Source organism: Molossus molossus, unplaced genomic scaffold (genome assembly GCF_014108415.1).
Source record: "Molossus molossus isolate mMolMol1 unplaced genomic scaffold, mMolMol1.p scaffold_m16_p_3, whole genome shotgun sequence".
In the NCBI taxonomy this organism is placed as follows: Eukaryota; Metazoa; Chordata; class Mammalia; order Chiroptera; family Molossidae; genus Molossus; species Molossus molossus.
In genome coordinates, this window is record NW_023425366.1 from 124,396,110 (window position 1) to 124,420,058 (window position 23,949).

At 42.5% G+C, this 23,949-nt stretch overlaps 1 protein-coding gene and 1 pseudogene across 1 annotated transcript in view; both read left to right on the forward strand.

The window, feature by feature from the left end:
- Positions 1-7,772: 7,772 nt before the first annotated feature.
- On the forward strand, positions 7,773-8,542 carry LOC118642436 (annotated as a pseudogene).
- A 7,316-nt stretch (positions 8,543-15,858) lies between these two features.
- Positions 15,859-23,949, forward strand: part of LOC118641383 (Snf2 related CREBBP activator protein) — a 37,331-nt gene continuing 29,240 nt past the window's right edge. Inside the window, exons 1-5 of the mRNA XM_036278548.1 lie at positions 15,859-15,932; positions 16,522-16,784; positions 18,393-18,644; positions 20,292-20,477; positions 20,716-20,856. Coding sequence (XP_036134441.1) covers positions 16,731-16,784; positions 18,393-18,644; positions 20,292-20,477; positions 20,716-20,856 — 633 coding nt within the window. The 5' untranslated portion in view covers positions 15,859-15,932; positions 16,522-16,730. The remainder of the gene's footprint in view (positions 15,933-16,521; positions 16,785-18,392; positions 18,645-20,291; positions 20,478-20,715; positions 20,857-23,949) is intronic.

Here is a 23,949-nt window from a genome sequence, read left to right on the forward strand (position 1 = left end):
GAGGCAAAAAAGCACAGGATGTTAACAAAAGATATAATATAGTCCGAGGGCCAGGGAAGGATTCTGAAGGTAGTGATGTTACCCTGTGACTGGTGGAAAAGAAAGAGTCAACCATGTGTGAGAAAGCCCAGAGTGGATAAAGAACCTCTGAAGAGACAACAGTGGAAAGACTAGTGTGTCTGAGTGTAAAGGGCTGGGAGAGATGAGGCTGGAGAACTTGGCAGGGGCCCACCATGCAGGGAGCCATGAAAGGACTTGAAGAGGGACTCCATCAGTCATTTTTGCAATTAGAACAGTTTTTTCCTGGTTACTGTGTGGAGAGACCTTGTTAGGTCTCAGTTCAACTGCCATCTTATCAATGAACACCTTGTCTAAAATAGCATCTTCCCTGGCCCTCATTTCTGCCCCTCTTCACCTCTGATGAGAGGACTGGGCCCTCATCAGTGCCTAACATTATATTACACTTTCTCATGTTTGTTCTCTGTTTGCGTCCATTGGAATGGAACCCTCCCCAAAGCTCTTGCAGGGGTTCCATTCCAAAGGAGAGACTGACCACAGGGAGACCCATTGGGATGCTGGTGCAGATGGTCCAAGCTCTGGAATTTTTACTTGCTAGGAAGGTTAGGAGTAGCTATCTGGCTAGTAGAGAACAGGAGGCTGGAAGGCTTGCCTCATCTTGAAGCTTCATTTGCATAGGACTTTACATAAGACTGAGAAAACAACACTTGTGCAAATCAAAGAATGAGGTACAGAGGCAGTTGGAGAGAATGGTAGTGAGGAGGAGGGACTAAAATCCCAGCAGTCCCAAGACAGTTCTTGGTATTGTCACTGATGGTAAGTCACTAAGGGCTAAGGATCCTGTGTGAGACTAGAGAGAAATTTAGAGAATGGAGAAATATTTAAGATTTAAGGGACAAGACTAGGTGGCTGGGTGTGTGGGGCTTGAGGAAAAGGGAAGGTGATGCCTGTATTTCTAGTTTGAGCAACTGGTTGGATGGTGGTGTCATTGCCTCAGAGCAGACTTTGTGGTTCAGATCATGAGTTCAGTTTTGGTTGTATGAGTCCAAGGTGCCTGGGACGCCTACAGGAAGAATCCAGGATTTAGGCAGACAGGAACTCAAGTTCTGAGCTAGGGATAGTCCTTGGGAGTCCTTGGTATTTGGTATTGTGGACAAAAAAGGGGGTATGTACAAACAAGTTCAGTGACCCAAAGTAACCTCATAAGGTGATCTGATAATAAATTCCTAACTGGACAGATCATGATGGGTAATCACACCCCAGGCCTATAACTTCTTTAGTAAAGGGTTTTTAAAAAATTCTCACCCAAGGATATGTTTTTTCATTTTACAGAGAGGGAGAGAGAGAGACATTGACGTGAGAGAGAAACATCGATTGGTTGCCTCCTCTATGCACCCCAATCAGGACTGAACCTGCAACCTAGGTATATGTACACGGACCAGGAATCAAATCTGTGACCTTTCAGTTTATGGAAAGACACTCCAACCAACTGAGCCACACCAGCCGGGGCAGTAAAAGGTTTTTAAGCAAGCCCTATACATTGTTATTGTGCATCTGTGTTATTTTGAAATGCCAAAAGCAATCCTCTTTTCCAGACCTCTCAAAGCTGTAACTACCCTCAAGGGAGCTCATCATCTTGTCAACTATCCTTGCTTTCTCTCACCTCCATGTAATCTTCCATACATTCCCTTTTAATTTCAAATGTATAAAAGAAACAGCAAAACTGTTATTCTCCGAAGCATTTGAGATCTTGCTTCCCAGCAGTGTCTTCAGTTGGGTTCAAATAAACTCTTTTTTTTTTTTAATCCTCACCTGAAGACAGTTTTACATTTATCTTCAGATAGAGCAAGAGGGCGAGAGGGAGGAAGAGAGAGAGAGAAACATTGATGTGAGAGAGACACATCGAGTGGTTGCCACCCACATGACCCTGCCCAGGCAGAAACAAACTGCAACTGAGGTACATGCCCTTAACGGAACCGAACCTGGGACTCCCTGCTCTGCGGGCCAACGCTCTAACCACTGAACAAAACCGGCCAGAGCTCAAATAAACTCTTATAAAGATTCCCTACAGGTTTGGACATTTCTTGTGTTGACAGAGTGAACAATGAAATCATGACAAAGTGTTGGGAATAATGCCTTTCCCTCTGAGATCTCTTTAGACAAATTACCAGAAATGTTTACGTGCAAATGCTCTCTGGTTGCAACCTGGCTTCCCCGCCTTATCTAGACTGTTCTATAGCCCCCAGATACTTCTAGCAATGAAGGATCCCTATAAGGGAGAGGTCCTGAAGCTTACACTTCATTAACTTTAGGGTATCTGCCTCTGCCTTTGAGAACATGTTGGATGAGAAGGCGATTCAGGGAAGAATCCTGAGGAACCCCACAACGGATGGAGGGGTTCAGGAGAAGAGGCCTGCAAGGGAGACTGAGAAGGAGTGGCCAGGAGGTAGCAGGAGACTGGGAAAGGCTGGCTTCACAAAAAGCGAGAAATAGGCTATTTAGAGAGGCTTGTTGTCACTAGCCATCAACTGTCTGCCAAATTCTGCTTTTCGTCCTCTACAGCCTCTCCCTCAATCTCCACTGCCACCTCCTGTCCAGTAGCCCCCATTACAACTGGGTAATTGTTCTGTCCCATCTCCTGCCTTACTGCATTCCTTGCAGCCAACTCATGCATCCTGTTAAATCATTCTTTGGAAAGTGGAGCCTGGACCATGCTAATCCTTGCTCAGAAACTTTCAGTAGCTCCCTGTCATCTCCCAACGAATGCTCCACTACCTAGCCTGGCATGCGGGGCCTTTGGTTACGTGGAGACTATCTCAATCGGCTCCTTCATAAAAAACGATAAGCTGATCTATTCACTGTCCTCCCACACCTCAACCTTCTTGAGGCTGTGTCATTTTGCTGAAGTGTCTAAATTTTTCAAAGACAGGCTTAAATGACACTTACTCCTTGATCCGACCTCACCCTTGACCACCTTCTCCTGTGGCATCAAAACACTCTGCCCTGATTTTTATCAGGCTCACAGGTCATCCCACAATGAGACTAAATTCTTGAGAGCAGGGACATGTCATCTTCCCCTCTGTCTCTCCCACTTCACCCAGCATAGACCTGACATGCAGTGGGCAGGTGAAATGCTGGTCAGGAGAGTGTACCCACTACCACTAGTATAGGGACAAGAGGGAACAAATTCAACTGGCTTCAGGAGCCACACAGATATGACAAATGTGTGAAAGTGCCAAGTGCAATACACCTTTGCATTTAGGTGATTCCTTAGATTGTTCAAAGTTATTTTACATCAGCAACTCTATCCCCACTTTACAGATGACAAAAATGACGCTCAGAAAAGTGAAGTAAATTGCTAAAGGTCACATAGCAAGAAAATAGTATCACAAGGTTAGTTCCAATTCATTCAGACTCTGACCTGGCCTCCTGTCTTATGAGGGGATGAGAGGAGGGTCTAAAAAGATGGGCATCATTCACTTTTTCAAAAATTAAGACTTGCACTGGCCGGGTAGCTCAGTTGATTGGAGTGTGGAGCTAAGGTCGCGGGTTCAATTCCTGGTCAGGGCACATATCTAGGTTGTGATGCATATGAGAGACAGCCAATCAATGTTTCTTTCTCACATCAATATTTCTCTCTCTCTTTCTCCTTCCTTTCCTCTCTCTAAAGAAAGAAAGAAAAACATATCCTCGAGTGAGGATAAAACAATTAAAACTTTAATTTTTAGAGCAGTTTTAGGTTCACAGCATTGAGGGAAAGGTACATGCAGAGGTTACCTATATACCACCTGCTCCCACACATGCAATAGTCTCTCCCACTATCAACATTTCCCATGAGAGGAGTATATTTGTTACAATTGATGAACTTACATTGACACATCATAATCACCCACAGCCCATAGTTTTCATTAGAGTTCACTCTTGGTGCTATACATTCTATGGGTTTGGACAAATGTGTAATGACATGTATCCACTGTTAGGGTATCACGCAGAGTATTTTCACTGCCCTAAAATCCTTTGTGCTCCACCTATTCACTCCTCCTCCCCCACCTCCCTGGCAACCACTATCTTTTTTTAAAATATGTTTTTATTGTGTTGTTTTTTTATAGAGAGAGGAAGGGAGAAAGAGCAAGAAATATCAATCTGAGAGAGAAACATTGATCAGCTGCCTCTTGCATGTCCCCAGAGCCCGCAACCCTGGCATGTGCCCTGACCGGGAAATTGAACCGGGACCTCTCAGTCCATGGGATGACACTCAATCCACTGAGCCACATCAGCCAGGCAACCACTGATCTTTTTATTTTCCCCATACTGTTGCCTCTTTCAGAACATCATGTACTTTGAATTATATTTATGTAGCCTTTTCAGATTGGCTTTTTTTTCCACTTAGTAATATGCATTTAAAGTTCCTTCATGTCTTTTCATGGTTTTATAGCTCTCTCTCTTTTTTAAGCCCTGAATAATATTCTGTTGTCTGTACCTCAGCTTTTCCTCCCTCAATTTTCTTGAGAAATAATTGGCACACATCACTGTATAACTTTAAGGTGTATAGCATGATGGTTTGATTTACACATATTATAAAATGATTACCACAATAGGTTCAGCTAACATCCACCATTTCATATAGATACAATAAGAAGAAAAAAGAAAAGAAAAGCCCTGGCCAGTTTGGCTCAGCGGTTGAGCGTCGGCCTGCAGACCAAAGACCAGGGAGTCCCGGGCTTGGTTCCTGCTAGGGGTATGTACCACAAAAAAAGAAGAAGAAGAAGAAAAAAATTTCTCTTGTGAAGAGAATGCATAGGATTTATTCTCTTAACAACTTTCCTATATATCATACAGCAGTGTTAAATATAGTCATCATGTTGTTCATTACATCCCTTGCACTTATTTATCTTATAACTGGGAGTTTGTGACTTCTGACCACTTTCCTCCAATTACCCCTGCCCTACCCTCCACTCTGGTAACCACCAGTCCCCTCTATTTCTGAGTTTGTTTTTAGATTCCACAGTATTTATCTTTCTCTGTCTGACTTATTTCATTTAGCATAATACCTTCAAGATCCATCCATGTTGACACAATCGGTAGGATTTCCTTTTTTTTTTTTATTTCTCACCCAAGGATATTTTTCCCATTGATTTTTAGAGAGGGGAAGTGGGGGGGGCGGAGAGAGAGAAAGAGGTAGGTGAGAAAGACACATCGATTGGTTGCCTCCCACACAACGCCAACCTGGGCCCAGGATCAAACCTGCAACCGAGGTACGTGCCCTTGACCAGGAATTGAACCTGAGATCCTTTAGTGCAAGGGTCGATGCTCTAACCACTGGAATACACCAGCCAGGACAGGATTTCCTCTTTTTTAATGACTGAATCACATTCCTTTTTTTTTTTTTCTAGTTTTTCTCATTTCTTTAATTGACACAATAGAGCAAGTGATGTATGTGTGCGGGTTAACATCAGATTATGCCTCCATAGCAATTCATATATGTAATAAGATGGGAATATCACAACCTCCCAATCTCAGCATTAATATAATTTCTCTCAGAATATACTTTAAAACCATAACCTGAGCTGGAAATTTTTGTTCGATTTTTTGCACACAGAATGTCTCTAACCTTCTTCTTATTGGTTTCCTTTAACATAAAATAAGACATAACTGATCACTGAAGGTGAGACCACACTCACTGCATTCATAGGTTTCTGTTCTGACTTCTTTATCCATTCATCCATTGATTAACACTTTGGCTATTTCCATGTCTTGGCTATTGCAAATAGTGCTGCAATGAACATCTGGGTGCCGATATCTTTTTAAGTTAATGTTTTCATTTCCTTTGGGTCTATTCCCAAAAGTGGAGTTGCTGGATTATATAGTAGTTTTATTTTTAAGTTTTTGAAGATCCTCCATAGTGTTTTCTTTAGTGGCTGTTTCAATTTACAGTTCTAACAACAGTGCATAGATGTTTCTTTTTCTCCACATCCATGCCAGGATTTGTTATCTCTTGTTTGGTTTTGTTTTGTTTTTCTTTTTAATCCTCACCTGAGGACATTCTTGCATTTATCATCAGATAGAGCAGGAGGGAGAGAGGGGGGAAGAGAGAGAGAAACATCGATGTGAGAGAGACACATCGAGTGGTTGCCACCCACACAACCCCACGGGGACGGGGACACACTGCAACCGAGGTATGTGCCTTTAGTGGGAACTGAACCCGGGACTCTCTGGTTTGTGGGCCGATGCTCTAACTGCTGAGCCAAACCAGCCAGGGCTATCTCTTGTTTTTCTAAAAAATATTTAGCCCTGGCCGGTTTGGCTCAGCGGTTAGAGCGTCGGCCTGCGATCCTGAGAGACCCGGGTTCGGTTCCTGCTAAGGGCACGTACCTCGGTTGCAGTTTGTCCCCGGCCCTGGTTGGGTTGTGCGGGTGGCAGCCACTTGATGTGTTCCTTTCACATCGATGTTTCTCTCTCTCTCTCTGTTCCTCTCTCTCCCTCCCACTCTACCTGAACAAAAAATGGAAAAATGTCCTCGGGTGAGGATAAAAAAAAAAATTTTTTTTCAATTTTTCAATTGCAGTTGACATCCAACATTATATTAGATGTACAACTTAGTGATTAGACACGTATATAACTTATTAAATGATCACCCCAATAAATCTAGTACCCATCCGGTTACAGTTATTACAATATAATTGACTATATTCCCTATGCTGTACTTTATATACCTATGATTTTTTTTATCCTCACCCAAGGATATTTTTCCATTTATCTTCAGACAGAGTGGGAGGGAGGAAGGGAGGGAGAGAGGGAGAAACATCAATGTGAGAGAGACACATCAACAGGCTGCCTCCCACACGACCCGGACCAGGGCCGGCAACAAACTTCAACTGTGGTACGTGCCCTTGACTGGAATCTATCCGGACCTCTCAGTCCATGGGACAACTCTCAGTCCAATGAGCCACACCAGTGGGGCAATCCCTTCATCTTTTTTACTCATACCCCTGACCTCTTTCCCATCTGGCAACCATCAGTGCTTTTTTCTGTATCTATGTATTTGTTTCTATTTTGTTTGTTCATTTATTTTGTTTTTTAGATTCCACATATAAATGAAATCATATAGTATTTGTCTTCCTCTGTCTCACTTAATTTACTTAGCATAATATCCTCTAGGTCCATCCATATTGTCACAAGTAGTAAAATTTCATACTTTTTAAAAATTTATTTATTTATTTTATCCTCACTCGAGGACATTTTTCTATTTTTTATTCAGATAGAGCTGGAGGGAGAGAGGGGAAGAGACAGAGAGAGAAACATCGACACGAAAGGGACACATCGAGTGGTCGCCACCCACACGACCCAACCAGGGCCGGGGACAAACTGCAACCAGGGTACATGCCCTTAGCAGGAACTGAACCCGGGTCTCTCTGGACCGCAGGCCGATGCTCTAATCGCTGAGCAAAACCGGCCAGGGTTGGGTAGTATGGCTTTTAAACAATGTTCATTCTACCTATCCATAAGCGTAGTATAACTTTCCATTTATTATATCTTCTTCAATTTTTTTCTTCAATGTCATAGTTTTCTTACTACAGGTCTTTCCCTCCTTAAATTTATTCCTAAGTGTTTTATTCTTTTTCATGCAATTGTAAATGGGATTGTTTTCTTAATTTCTCTTTCTGATAGTTCATTATTGGTGTATAAAAATGCAACAGGACAGTTCCTGTGAGCCAGCCACGAGGTTATCGCGAGATCCGCCTCAATACCAAGCACCTGTGTCTGGCAGAGCCGGTGTGAGACAAAGAGGCAATCCTTCCCTACCGCCGGGATAATCAAGAGTTTTGGCCGGACCTTTGAGCACACACTGAGATAGTGAGGAGCCAGATGCATAGCACAGACTATGGCGCTGAAACGGATTAATAAGGAACTTAGTGATTTGACCCATGACCCTACAGCAAAATGTTCTGCAGGTCCAGTTTAGGATGATATGTTTCATTGGCAAGACACAATAATGGGACCTAATGACAGCCCATATCAAGGCGGTGTATTCTTTTTGACAATTCATTTTCCTACAGACTATCCCTTCAAACCACCTAAGGTTGCATTTACAACAATTTATCATCCAAATATTAACAGTAATGGCAGCACTTGTCTCGATATTCTAAGATCACAGTGGTCTCCTGCATTAACTATTTCTAAAGTTCTTTTATCCATTTGTTCACTGCTATATGATCCAAACCCAGATGACCCCCTAGTGCCAGAGATTGCATGGATCTATAAAACAGAGATAAGTACAACAGAATATCTCGAGAATGGACTCAGAAGTATGCCATGTGATGCTACCTTAAAGTCAGAATAACCTGCATTATAGCTGGAATAAACTTTAAATTACTGTTCCTTTTTTTATTTTCTTATCCGCTGCTCCCCTATCAGACCTCATCTTTTTTAATTTTATTTTTTGTTTACCTCCCTTCATTCATTCACATGCTCATCTGAGAAAACTTGTTCTTCCAGCTTTGGACAATAACTGCTTTTAGAAATTGTAAAGTAGTTACAAGAGAACAGTTGCCTAAGATTCAGAATTTTTTAAAAAGTGGAGAATGTGTATTATGTGGCCAATGTCTTCACTCTAACTTGGTTATGAGACTAAAACCATTCCTCACTGCTCTAATATGCTGTAGAAATCATCTGAAGGGGAGGGAGATGGATGCTCAGTTGTCGCATTAAAGGAAACAGCATTATTCTAGCAGCATCCATTCTTGTTTAAGCCTTCCATGGTTAGAGATCTGAGGTTACATGATATACTTTATGCTCATAACTGATGTGGCTGGAGAATTGGTATTGAATTTATAGCATCAGCAGAACAGAAAATGTGATGTATTTTATGCATGTCAATAAAGGAATGACCTGTTCTTGTTTTACAGAGAATGGAAATTGGAAGTCAAACACCCTTTGTATTCCAAAATAGGGTCTCAAACATTTTGTAATTTTCATTTAAATTGTTAGGAGACTTGGAGCTATTAGTTAATCTATTTTCCAATACACTGTTTAATATAGCACTGAATAAAATATGTAAGTTGTCAATGAATGAGTGATCAACTAATAGCTCTGCTAGTAATTGATTTTTCTTCAATAAAGTTGCATAAACAAAAAAAAATGCAACATATTCCTGAATATTAATTTTGTATTCTGTTAATTTACTGAATTAATTTATTCTAAAAGTTTTTTGGTAGACTCTTTAGGGTTCTCTCTATATAATATCTTGCCTATCTTATAATGGCCACTTTAATGGGTGTGAGGTGATGTTTCATCTGGTTTTAATTTGCATTTCCTAATGACTAATGATGGTGAACATCTTTTCTTGTAAGCCTTTCATATACCTTCTTTGAAAAAATGTCTATTCAGGTCCTTTGCCCATTTTTTAATTGGGTTGTTTTGTTTTTGCTATTGAGTTGTATGTGATATTTATGTATTTTGGATATTAACCCCTTAACAGATATATGCTACAGCTTATTTATCTATTCATATACTGAAGATCATCTTGGTTGCTTCCAAGTTTTGGGAATCATGAATAAAACTGCTATAAACATCTGTGTGTAGTTTTTGGGTGGGCATAAGTTTTCAATTCTGTTGGGAGTTCAAAGGATAATTGTTGCTTCCTGTAGTAAGAGTAAGTTTACTTTTATAAGAAACAAATCAAACGATCTTCAAAGTAGCTGCACTATTTTGCATTTCCATCAGCTAAGAATGAGAGTTCTTATTGTTCCACATCTTCGTCAGTATTTGGTATTATCAGCATTCCAGATTTCGGACATTCAGATAGATATGCAGTGATATCTCATTATTTTAATTTGCATTTCCCGGATAATATATGATGTGGAGCACCTTTTTATTTGTTTGTGTGTATTTGTTTGTGTGTATTTTTCTCTTTTTTTTGAGCATCTTTTTATATGCATATTTAGCATCTGTATGTCTGGTTGATGAGTTGTCTGTTAAGATCTTTGGCCCATTTTTTTTTTTTTTATCCTCACCTGAGGACATCTTTCCATTCTTTGTTCAGATAGAATGGGAAGGGGGGAGAGAGAGAGAGAGAAAGAAACATGGACGTGAAAGGGACACATCGAGAGGTTGCCACCTGCACAACCCAACCAGTGCCGGGGACAAACTGCAACTGAGGTATGTGCCCTTAATGGGAACTGAACCCCCGGGGTCTCTTTGGACTGCAGGCCGACGCTCTAACTGCTGAGCCAAACTGGCCAGGGCTGGCCCAGTTTTAATCAGCTTGTTTTCTTTTTGACTTTTAAGAGCTCTTTGTATATTTTGGATAAGACCTTTATCAGATGTGTCTTCTTTAAATATATTCTCCTGGTCTGTGGCTTGTCTTCTCATTTGCTTGACATTGTCTTTCACAGACGAGAAGTTTTAAATTTTAATGAAGTCCAGCTTGTTAAGTATTTCTTTCATGAATCATGCCTTTGACATTGTGTTTTAAAAGTCATCATTGCCTTATCCAAGGTCATCTAGGTTTTTCTCCTAGCTTCTATTTTCTCCTGTTATCTTACAGAAGTTTTATAGCTTTGTGTTTCACATTTAGATCTGTGTTCCATTTTCAGTTAATTTTTTGTGAAGGGTGTAAAGTCTGTGTTGAGATTAATTTTTTTGTGGATGTCTAGTTGTTCCAGACTATCTTTGCTCCATTGTATTGTCTTTGTTCCTTTTGTCAAAGAGCAGTTGACTGTATTTATTTGGGTCTACTTATGGACTCTTTATTCTGTTCCATTGATCTCTTTGTCTAGTTTGTCACCAATATCACAGTCTTGATTACTGCAGCTTTATAGTAAGTTTTGTTGTCAGATTATGTCAGTCTTTCAATTTTGTTCTCCTTCAATAGTGTTGGCTATTCTGGGTCTTTTGCCCATCCACATAAACTTTAGACTCAGTTCTTTGATATCCACAAAACAACTTGCCAAGATTTTTATTGAGATTGCATTAAATCTATAGATCAAGTTGGGAAGAAAAACTGACATCTTTATGATATTGAGTCTTCATCATTCATTTTTCATCCAACCAAAATTTCATTTGTAAAACTGAACCACCAATCTTTACAAGGTTGTTTGAAAATTTTTTCATTAATTCAGTAGTTATCTAGAGAGCTATGAACTCTGTGATAATAGAACTTATCTTTTACTGGGGAAGGAGACAGACAATAAACAAGCATACAAATAAATTAATAGTTTCAGGTATGTGAAAAAAGAATGTGATAAAGTGACTGGTAGTGAAAAGGCTACTCAATGTCAGGAAACTTGTCAGAGGAGGCAATGTTTGAACCATGATCTTCATGAAAAGGGAAAGCTAGCCGTGAGGAAAAAAGTTCAGACAACAAAGATGAGGGCTCTGGAAGCAGAAGAAATGAACTCTATGGATGGTCTGGCAGCTATAGTGTAGTGAACAAGGGGTAAATGAATAAAAAACTAGACAGGGGTCATACCCTATAAAGTTAGTTCATTTTATAATTTTTATTATTTTTTTAATCCTCACCTGAAGACATTTTTGCATTTATCTTCAGATGCAGTGGGAAGGAGAGAGGGAGGGAGAGAGAGAGAAACACTGATGTGAGAGAGACACATCGACTGGCTGCCACCCATGGGGCCGTGGACAAACTGCAACTGAGGTATATACCCTTGACTAGAATCGAACCCGCGACTCTGGTCTGAGGGCCAACGCTCTAACCACTTAGCCAAACTGGCCAGAGTGAGTTAGTTTATTTTTTAAATCTAAGTATAAAATACATGCTGCGAGGTACATAAACTGTATAAATTTTAAGTGCACAGCTCAGTGAATGTTTACGAGTGTACACATCCATGGATGTAACCTCATCTAGATCAAGACATAGGACAGAGATCAGGAAACTTTTTTGGTAAAGTGTCAGACAGAAAATAGTTTAGGCTTTGTGGGCCTATGGTTTCATTTGCAACTACTCAGCTCTGCTATTGCAGCAGGAAAGAAGCCATAGATGCTATGTAAGTGGATGCACACGGCTGGGTTTCAATAAACCTTTAGTTATGAACACTGAAATTTGAATCATATTGAATTTTCGTATATCACAAATTATACTTATTTTGATTTTTCCTCAACCATTTGAACATGTAAAAACCATTCTTAGCTTATGGGCTGTACAAAACAGGTGGTGGGCAGGACTTGCCCTTCAGGTCATAGTTTACTAATTTATGATATAACTCATTTTTAGTTCCCCTTGTACCTCTTCCCAGTAAAATCCCTCTCTCTCATAGTTATTGCTATGATTTTATCACCATCAATTAATTTTGCTAGTTCTTGAATTTTAAACAAATGGAATCATATGTATATACTCTTATGTTTTGTTTCTTCAGTTCATCGTGTTTGTCCTTTGATGATTTAAGTGGACTAAGAATGCCATTTGAAGGTCTTAAGTTTGAGAGCAACATGATCTGATTTACATGAAAAGGACACTCTAGTTGCTATGTGAATAATGGAGTAAAAGGTAACAGGAGTGGAAGTGGGAAGCCCAATTAGGAGTAATCCAAGCAAGAGGTGATGGTGACTGGACCAGGGTGATACTCATGGAAATATAAGAAAGATTTGGATTTGAGTTTGAGATTATTTATCCACTACAATGGTTTTTAAAGTATTATAATGCAAAGAGCTCACACGAATTAATTTCCTAAATAATCTTTCTGAGACTGCAATAGTGAATTTTCATGTGTAAACTATGTCCCTACACTTAAAAGGTTAATACCTTTTGTTGTGGTGTGGACAGACCGTGAATCCAGATACAATGCAATCAGTACTTTACAAGCCTAGGAAGCTATGGGAGCCACAAGAGGTATTACACCAGTCTGGGAGTGATCAAGAGAGATCACCTGGGAGTTGTGGCCCTTGAACTAAATTTTAAGGAAGAATAATTTAAAAAGGATGAAAAGGTGTATGGAAAGGCCAAGAGATGTGAGATATCTTGTAAGCTCTGTGTGGTTCTAGGATGGGATCTCATAAATATACAAGCCTGGCCTGGAAAGACTTTAAATTGGGCCCAAATGGATAGCCATTTAATTATTTATTCAAACAACCACTCCTGGGTGCTTCTGTATGCCTTTAGGCTCCAGGAGAGGCCAGAGGTAGCAAAGTGGCAGCCTGTGGACTGAATCTGACCCTTACATGTATTCTGCCCCACATTCCTATAGGGTCACTGGAATAGTGGTTTGAACAATGGCTGTTCCTTTAGGATAGAGCATATAGTTTCCTGCTCTTTACATTCGTCATTTGCTTGTCTTCACTTTATTTACATTATTTTCTGGCCCTTTTAGGTTTTTGTTTTCAACCACTGGTTTTTGTTGCAAGAAAAATACGACTGCAAATCAATGAGAGAGAGAGAAAGAATGAGCAACACTTTGAGTAGAATAGGCAAGTGCTAACCTGAGTGGATGAAGAGGAGATGAGAACTTTGTCAGTGCTTCCTAATCTGGCTCCTACGGTGCGCTTTAGGTGGTGCAATTTGAGAGTGTGAATATCCTTGTGACTTACACTGCTTGGCAATGAATCTTGGTTTTGGGCTCCGTCATTGGTTAACCTATGAGCCTCAATTCATTTGTAAATGGAGTGTTGTTGAGATTAAATGGGATCATCAGTGCACAAAGTGGTCTTTGTAGAAATTAACTGTTATTCTATTCTGGGGTTAGGGTATCGATTCTCAAAAGGGTTCTTAACCTAGAAGTTGGTGGACAGATGGTACAGGTATTTGGGAGCTATCTGGAATACCACCCTTCTGTAAATCAGCAGCTCTATGTTAAATGGACTGCAGTGTAAATCCAGAGGCTCAGGCTCCACTGCTAACTTGTTGAAAATACCTGACAAACCGCTTCAGTTTTCTGGGTAATCTATTAAAAAGGGGGAACTGATCCAACTTTGCAGCCGCATTGTAACCCCCGTGGCACCTTCTGTGGTGGATGATAAAGACGTTCTACTGCGCGGAAAGCGCGGAGCCTCCAGGCTGACTACACCTCCCAGACTCCCTTGCGCTTCGGACAGCGCCCTGAGCTAGCACGCGAGCTTCTCCGCATTTCCAACCTCCAGTTACCGTCTCTCGCGAGAGGACGGGCCGCGCTGGCGGTAGCGATAGTTATAGCGCTGCTGGTGCTGGTGCTGGTGGTGGCGGCCGAGACGGCGGCGGCCATTTTGGTGAGGCCTCGGAAACGGCGGCGGCGGCGGCGGCGGCAGTTCGCTGGGGCTACCGTCTCATTTTTCCCACCCACCGTCCGCACCTCTGTGGTGTGAGAGGAGGTAGTGGGAGAAAGGCAGTGGCAGTAGCTGCAGGCCCCAGGGGAATTTAAAGGCCGCAAAGGCGGCCACCAAGAGGGGGTCCTCCCCCCTCCTCTTCCACGGGAGGGGGGTGGTGCGTACGCCCCCGAGGACGCAGGTAAGGAGAGGGAGACAAGATGGCGGACGCTCCACACTTCCCCCTCCCCTGACGGGGGACTGCGCGCGCATCCTTTTCGCCACCGCCTTCACTCCCTCCTTCCCGGGGTGCTGCGCGCGCACCTTCGGCCGGGGCCCCGGGGCCGGTACGCGAGGCTGTCGGCGCGCGCCCATAGAGAAACAGGCTGAGGTGGGCCAGGCCGGCCGGCCGGCACTGGGCCTGGGCGCGTCTCCTCTCCCTTCCCTCCCGTCTGCGCACGCGTGCCTGAGCGAGCGAGCGAGCCTTGAGAGGACGGACCCAGGTGTGCTCCTGCCCGCCCACCAACCCCAGTCCCCCTTAGGGGCGCGCGGGAAGAGGAAGGGGGGCGTGGGATGAGTAGTCGGGGCGTACGCCCACCATATCCAGTCAGGGATCAGGACCTGGCAGCTCGAACCTTTCCTTATCTCAGTCTTTCGCGGTCTGGTAGTGGGGGGGGGGCTCCCTGGCGGGCAGGGATGAAAGGCTACCCAGCCCTGCGACCCTTGTGTGCGTGGGCTTGGGTTCTGGCGGGAGCCCCCGGGCGATGCGCGCAGCCGGTTCACTCCGCCTCTAGCCGCGCACGCGCGGGCCCCTCCCCCACTCTCGCTCACGTTGGGTGGGGTGGGAGTCTAGGAAGGGGCGGGGCTATCTTAGGGCTAGTGGCAACTTGGGGCAGAGGTCAGGGGTCATGCTGGGTTAGACTTTTGGAGGGGTGAGAGACCGTAATGAAGCCTCGGGTTAAGAGTTCAGGCAAGTTTCTTGGATTTCAGTTAGCTCGGGTCCTGTGAATCTGTTGAGGAGGGAGTGAATCAAAGGCAGCACCACGGTTAAGGAATTTCCTTAAACACTGGGGAAACACTTCCGGGCCTTGTGTGGATTTACCCTGCCTATTTCCGGGCCATAGTTCTTTGCTATGCGGCCTTCCTCACATCAGATTGTTCCTCTCATGTTTCCTGCGGTCGTTCTTGTGTTTCGGAAAGTGTCTCCTGGTGCAGGTATGGGGGTCAGGGAGCCCTCCCCTAAGAGAGGGTGGGTTCTCTTGTGACTGTGTTCTGCCCTCCCAGGCACCTAGCACCTTTTTGGGCTTGTAGATGTGACAGGTGTTTTTTCTTTGTTACTTGTCTTCAGTTGTTGGAACCTTTTATGCTTAGGCTTTTTAAACTTTTTTTTTCTTCTTCACTCACTTGCTCTTCCCACTAGCCAGAATCTAGATTTACTTTTGTTTTTCTGAAATGTGAGCTTTTCCTAATACTGTAACGCTTTTTCAGTCTTTGAACTGCTTTGGGTATATTTAAAAGCCTCAAAGGTTGGTGTAAAGAAGGCTTTGATTGCTGTTGGTAAATGTGGATTGATTCCTCACTGCTGTTTTCTTCCCCTTCTGTTTGTTTCAGTTGTGATTCTCCTCAGTACGGCGGCACCGTGGAAGTACAGACTTTCACAGGGGTTGTGGTCTCAGCTCACACAGGTGAGGATTCAGGTACCGTTTTGTGTACTGATGCTAATGAGAGATGTTTGAGATAATTAATGAGAGAAATGATAGGTTAATACTTCTGGGTTCACAACAATAGAACTGGGACTGTGGGTAGAGAAAGATCTGATCATCCTGGCTCTACCAAGGTAAATAGCATGTCCTCCATGGTTTTGGCATCAGACTACCTAAGTTTAAGTCCTCCTCTAACCACTTCCTTACTGTGACCTTATGCAAGTTAAGTCATTTGGTCTTTTTGTGTCCTGGTTTCTTTCTAACTTGTAAAATAGAGAAAATATTAGAATGTAAGCTCCATTTAGGTCAGGACGTTTTTATGCATGGCACTATCCTCAATATGTAGAAGGAACTAAGTAAATATTTATTATGGCATGAAAAGTACTTGGTTCATAAGGTGGACGTGAGGATATGGAATACATCAAGTAAGTACTAAGTAAATATCGGACATATAGTAAATGCTCAAAAGAAATGCAGGGTTTAATCACTTTTTTTAAATGTTATCTCTAGTTATTTAAAAGATTCTTTAATATTTTAAAATCCCATTTTTACTCTTTTTATCCTACTTTAGGTGCTCCAGAGGCCGGTGGACCTGAGCGGAGGCTGGGACGCCCTAGTGGGCCCCGGGCCCTGGAAGGCGGGTCCCGGTGGCCTGTGGCCCAGAATGAGGCCAGTTCCCAGCATGCCCTGCAGCCGGACGCCAGCCCCTCGGCCAGCAGCAGTGGTGACAACGACCCAGTCGTTCTTCAGGCATCCAAAGAGGAGCCTGGGAGTGGGACCATGCAGAGCAGCCCCTCCCCTGCTCACCCTCAACTCCCAGTCCTGCAGACACAGGTTTGAAAGTTGGGAGGGTTTCTTCTCTGCTCATAATTTCTGGGCTGCTGGCTCTGAGACAGAAGAAGTATGGCAGGTCTTAGCCATATTTCCATGATCCTAGTTACTTGGGTACTGAGTTTGGAGAATCTTCAGGTGAACTGGTAAGCCTGTTGGATACTTACATCGTACTTGATATTGGTCTATCATTGCTCTCTGAAAGTGTGGAAACTCCCTGTACTTGAAAAAGCTTGCATTAGACCAGATTGGAAATGGAGGTTGGGACAACATGCTTCTAAGACTGTCTTCTTTGTGAATAGCTCAGTTTCTTTTGGAACTGGAGTAAGTTAAGCGTTAATGGATGGGGGTGTGTGTGTGTGGTATTCATTCATTTTTCATACCAAAGAAATTAAAGAAGTAGGGGGCAAATCATGGCTTTTTACACTAGACAGACCTAGGTTTGTAGGCTTTTGATGGTTATGGATTTAATATTTATAATTTTCCTGAGCAGCTGGGAAATTTTGTGACATACAGTTTTTTGTCATTTAGCTGAGTAGGCATTTGAGGGGCACTCTTGTGTACTGGAGTTAATTTCATGCGTTCCCTCACTATCCACTTTTTTTTTTTAATCCTCACCCGAGGATATTTTTACATTTATCTTCTGACAAAGTGGGAGGGGGGGAGAGAGAGAGAGAGAAACATCGACGTGAGAGAGACACATCAATTGGTTGCCACCTGAACGACCCCAACTGGGGCCGGGGACGAACCACAACTGAGGTACATGCCCTTGGCCAGAACCGAACCCGGGACTCTTTGGTCTGCAGGCTGACAGCCTAACCGCTGAGCCAAACTGGCCAGGGCTCACTATCCACATTTAAATAGGACTTTGCTCTCTAATTTTTTTTTTAATTAATTTTTTTTTATTTATTGAGTTTTACAGAGAGAGGAAGGGAGAGGGGGAGAGAGACAGAAACATCGATGACAGAGAACATCAATTGGCTGCCTCCTGCATACCCCCCACTGGGGATCAGGCCCATAACCTTATAAAATAATAGGTGGGCTTTTGAAGACAGTGACCAACCTCCATTCCCTTTTTCTCACACCTCCCCAGTAGCGGAAACTATCAAGAACTATCAAGAGTGGTAATGAATATAAAGAGGATTAGGTGATCTTGTTTTTTTTTGTTTTTTGAGGCCTTTTGAATTTTGTGGTAGCTCAAATTTATTTGCATAGGTGAATCTGCCATACTTGCTGTGAAAATGAAGGAAAAACAGGGATTTGTTTATGTAAGTGAAATCATGATGGTTCTAAAAAGTTAACTAAAATTTGAAATCATATGCTATAGTACTCTTGAATACTGTAACTATGAAAGAATATTGTATTTATTGTATTCTTTAAAACTGCTAGGTTATAAATTCTCTCGCATGCCAGGCTTCTACCATAAGATTGGTTGTGCTGTCTTGAACACCTTATTTTGAACAACTTTATCCTAAAAATTTGTGTTTACAAAATGAGGTTGATACCTAACTTCAGAGTTTTTATCTTGTAAAGATACAGTGAAATAATGTACTTTAAACTCCTGGTATAGTGCTAAACATTCATTTTATCTTTCATTTTTCCTTTCTCTAGATGGTGTCGGACGGCATGACAGGCAGCAATCCTGTTTCCCCTGCCTCATCCAGTTCCCCAGCCTCTAGTGGGGCAGGTGGCATCTCCCCCCAGCATATAGCTCAAGATTCCTCTCTGGATGGACCTCCAGGGCCCCCAGATGGTGCCACAGTGTCCCTGGAGGGGCTCAGCTTACTCCAGGCTGCTGACCTGGCTCACAAGGGCCCAAAGTGGGAGAAGAGCCATGCTGAGATTGCAGAGCAGGCCAAGCATGTATGTATTGGGAAGGCTCGTGAGGATTCTTAAGAATCTTTCCTGAATTCCTGTGTTTCATGGATATTTTACATTTCTTTTTCTCCTCATGTATAGGTTCTGCCTTAGCTTACATGATCTTGAGAAAGTTGCTTGAACTCTGAGCCTTATTTCCTTTTCTATAGAATAGGGATGGTATAATAGTCTATAGGCTGTTAGGAGGTTTAAATTAAAGACATAAAAATGCTTTGTAGGCTATGAGGCTCTTCAGATTTACTGGTTTCTGCTTCTTATTTATCCAGTGGTAAATGTTGTCTATGGGCCTTCAGCATCAGCATCACCTGGAAAATTGTTAGAAATGCAAATTCTTTTTATTGAAATGCAAATTCTTAATATCTCTCTTCCACCTACCCATTTAAAACTAAAGAGTAGGGCTCAGCAATCTGTTTTAAAAAGCACTTCAGATTATTCTGATGCATGCTCAAATTTGAGAGCCATTGGTCTAAATTCCCATGTAATTGATATTTTCTTCACTATCAAGCCATTTAGTTCCCTGATTTCATCTCTGGGTGTTACTTCCTCTGGATTAATTTTTGTCAGGAGAGGTCAAGGATAATGAGGGAAATTGTCTTAAGTTTTTAAGTCACCTTTGTTATATGAAAAAAATTAAAATGCTCTTGTTTTTTTCCCTTATGAAATACAGGGTGGAGCAAAATAGGTTTATAGTAGTTCATATGTAAAATAATAAATAATACAAGAATAAACTGTTTTGTGTACTCACAACTGTAATTCTACTTTTGCTCCACCCTGTATAATCAATGTAGAAACAAGATTATTTTTTTATTATAGTAACCACTGTTAATCTTTTGGTGTATAATTTCAGTATTTTCACCAAAAAAGTACTCTTTTCTAAAAATAGTATTTTTTAAAAGCAAGCAAGATTGCCCGGCCGGTTTGGCTCTGGATTGAGCATCGCCCCATGGACTGAGAGTTCCAGGTCAATTCCAGGTCAGGCATATACCTGGATTTCAGGCTCGATCCCCAGTGGGGGTACGCAGAAGGCAGCTGATTGATGTATCTCTCTCACATCGATACTTCTATCTCCCTCATCCTTCCTCTCTCTAAAAAAAACCATCAATAAAAACATCTTTAAAAAAAAAATAAAAGCAAGCACGATTGTATAAATTGGGCTTTATAGCCTACTTCTAAACATGAACATTCTCCAGCATAAGTAGAGTTCTACAGTGAGAAGAGCCCTTGTCTCTAGAGTCAGTCAAGAAACTTGTGCTCCCTGCTTCTCTGGGAAATTCCCTTCGGATATGTTTTCCCAAGTCTTGCCTATATTCACAGGGAGTGGAGATTGGATAAAATAATGGAAAGAGCATGAAATTTGGTGTTTAGAATCATTAGACATATATTTTGAATTCTCAGCATGTTAATACTTTCTATGTGATCTCAAGTATATCACATAATCTTATCTGATTTTTTAAAAATTATCTGAAGAGAGTATAATACCCACTTGTAGGATCAGCGTGTGGATTTAAGACAAACATAAAACACTCAGTCCAGCCAGTTCCTACGCGTAGTCAGCGCTCAGGAATTTAGTCATGGTCATGAGGTGTGACGTATATGTCCAGTAATTTGATTGACCCAACTCTCCCTCATTAGGAGGCTGAGATTGAGACTCGGATTGCTGAGCTGCGCAAGGAGGGTTTCTGGTCACTGAAGAGGCTGCCTAAAGTACCTGAGCCTCCCCGCCCCAAAGGCCACTGGGACTATCTATGTGAGGAGATGCAGTGGCTCTCTGCCGACTTTGCTCAGGAGCGCCGTTGGAAACGGGGTGTGGCCCGTAAGGTATGTCTTCAATTAGGCCTACTTCCCATTTCTTTTTCAGGTTTGCTTTTTTTGATGGGTGGATTGATTGGAGGGAAACCAAACAACAATGTAGGATGCTTATTAATGCCCGTAGTCTCTAGAGGCAAGCTGACTTCCCAGGTTTTTTGGCGTTGATTATTTTCTTTGCTTTTTGTCTTGGGGAGAGGGCAAGGGTCTGGCCTTGGAGTGTTTTTATCTTGGTTCCTCATTCCCACAGGTAGTGCGAATGGTGATCCGGCACCACGAGGAACAGCGACAGAAAGAGGAACGGGCCCGGAGGGAGGAGCAGGCCAAGCTGCGCCGAATTGCCTCCACCATGGCCAAGGATGTCAGGCAGTTCTGGAGCAATGTGGAGAAGGTAGGCAGCAGGGATTAGGAAAGGTAGATGCCTTGGGTTTGGTTGCTGGGTAGCATGGTAGCAGGAACGATCAAAACTTTGTGAGAGCCTGGTCGGTGTGGCTCAGTGGTTGAGCGTTGACCCATGCACCAAGGGGTCGCCAGTTTGATTCCTGGATTTTGGGCCAGATCCCCACTGGGGAGTGTGCAGGAGGCGGCCAGCCAATCAATGCTCTCTTATTGATGTTTTTCTCTCTCTTCCTCCCTTCCTCTCAATAATTAAGGGGGAAAAAAACTTTGTGAGAGTGCGAATATTATGATTTTAAGCAACTCTAGTGATATTTCTGTTGTGCATTGGACCTTTCTTGCATTAAGCTCTATTAAGAAGAAAGAAATACAGCCCTGGCCGGTTAGGCTCAGCGGTTAGAGCATTGGCCTGTGGTCCAGAGAGACCCGGGTTCGGTTCCCTCTAAGGGTGCATACGTCGGTTGTAGTTTGTCCCCGGTCCTGGTTGGTCGTGCTGGTGGCAGCCGCTTGATGTGTCCCTTTATTAAAAAAAAGGAAGAATAAAGAAATACAGTAGAAAATAGGCCCTGCCTTTGGGAATAGTTTTACATTTTTATTTTTCAGTTACAGTTGACATTCAACATTATATTGGTTTCAGGTACACATACAACGTAGTGTGGTTAGACATTTATATAACTTATGAAGTGATTCCCTGATCAGTTCAGCACACAGTTATTATATTATTGGCCATATTCCCTGTGCTGTACTTTATATCCCTATGACTATTTGTAACTGACATTTTGTGCTTCTTAATCCCTTCACCTTTATCACTCAGCCCCCATAACCCTCTCCCGTCTTGCAACTATCAGTTCATTCTCTGTGTGTCTATGAGTCTGTTTTGTTTGTTCACTTACTTTGTTTTTTAGGTTTCACACATTAGTGAAATTAATATGGTATTTGTCTTTCTCTGTCTCACTTAATTCATTTAGTATAATATTCTCTGTCTCCGTCTATGTTGTCACAAATGGCAAGATTTCTTTTCTTTTTTTTTTTTAATCCTCATCCGAGGACATTTTTCCATTTTTTGTACAGACAGAGTGGGAGGGAGAGAGAGGAAGAGAGAGAGGGAAACATCGATGTGAAAGGGACACATCGAGTAGCTGCCACCCGCATGGCCAACCAGGGCCGGGGACAAACTGCAACCGAGGCACATGCCCTTAGCGGGAACCGAACCCGGGTCTCTCCGGACCACAGGCGGACGCTCTAACCGCTGAGCCAAACCGGCCAGGGCAAGATTTCTTTTTTTTTTATGGCTAATATTCCATTATATATGTATGTATCACTTCTTATTTTGAGAAACAGAGGAAGGGGGTGGATGGAGAGAGAAGAGACATTGATTTGTTCCGCTTTTTTATACATTCATTGGTTGATGGGTTTTTTTTTAGTGTTTTTTTTCTTCATTAATTTTTGAGAGAGAGAGAGAGAGAGATAGAAACATTGATGAAAGAGAGCATCGATTGGCCGCCTCCTGCATGCCCCTCACTGGGGATCAGGCCCACAACCTGGGCATGTGCCCTGACCAGGAATTGAACCGGTGACCTTTTGGTGCATGGGTTGATATTCCCACTGGCCGGGCTCATTAGTTGATTTTTGTATGTGCTCTGATGGGGGATTGAACCTGAAACCTTGGTGTACCTACCTAGCCAGGGTTGTATCACATCTTTGTCTATTTGTCTCTCAGTGGACATCTGAGTTGCTTCATATCTTGGCTATTTTAAATAATGCTGCAGTGAACCTAGGGATGCATATATATTTTCTAATTAGTATTTTAGGTTTTTTCAGATATATACCAGAAATAGGGTTGCTGGGTCATATGGTAATTTTATTTTTTACTTTTTTTTTTTCCTTTTCAGTGATTTTTGAGAAGAGAGGAAGGGAGAGAGAGAGAAACACTGATGAGAGAGAACATCGATTGGCCATTTCCTGCATGACCCCTACTATGGTTTGGGCCCACAACCTGGGCACGGGTCAACACTCAACCACTGAGCCACACCGGCTGGGGTGTTTTTCACTTTTTGAGGTTCTTGTTTATTTATTTATTTTTGAGGAACCTCCATACTGTTTTCCATAGCATCTACACCAATTTGCAGTTCTACCAACAATACACAAGGGTTCTCTTTTCGCCACATCCTGGCCAACATTTGTTTGTTAATTAATGATAGCCATTGTAACATGTGAGGTGATACCTTATTGTGGTTTTAATATGCACTGCTCTGATTATTAGTAGCCATCTGTACTCTTTGGAGAAATGTCTTCTCAGGTTCTCTGCCCATTTTAATTGGATTAGGGATTGCTAATAGGGCTTGCTGACTCCTCTAGGCCATCTGTCCTTTACGGGGCATTTAGCATGCTTTTTCTGAAACCTATCTGTGCCATCAAAGTTCTCGTTGATTAAATTGTTCATATATACTGACATCATTGTTTATCAAGCACTACCTGGCCTCTATCTATACTTTCAGTCTTTTGTATTCTGCCATTTCCTTTTCTCTTTTCCATTTAAAACTGTTCCTTCTTTTGCACGTCCCTGACCATTAATACACGGCTCTTTGTGCTGCTGGGAATGCCTTTCTCCTCATTTCCACTTAGGGAAGAGCTACTTAGGCTTTAAGATTTTGCTCCAGCCCTGGCTGGTTTAGCTCAGCGGTTAGAGCGTTGCCTGCAGACCAGAGAGTCCTGGATTGGTTTTCCACTAAGGGCACGTACCTCAATTGCAGTTTGTCCCCACCCCGATTGGGGTTGTGTGGGTGTCAACCACTCGATGTGTCTCTCTCACGTCGATGTTTCTCTCTCTCTCTTTCTCCCTCCCACCCTGAAGATAAATGCAAAAACAAATGTCCTCAGGTGAGGATTTAAAAAAAAGATTCTGTTCCAGCCATGGCCTCTGTGGCTCAGTTGGTTGGAGTATTGTCTCGTATATCAAGAGGTGGCTGGTTTGATTCTTACTCCCAGCACATACCTAGGTTGTGGATTCACTACCTGGTTGGGGCACTTGTGGAGGCAGCCAATCGATGTTTCTCTTTCATATTGATGTTTCTGTCTCCCTCTCTTC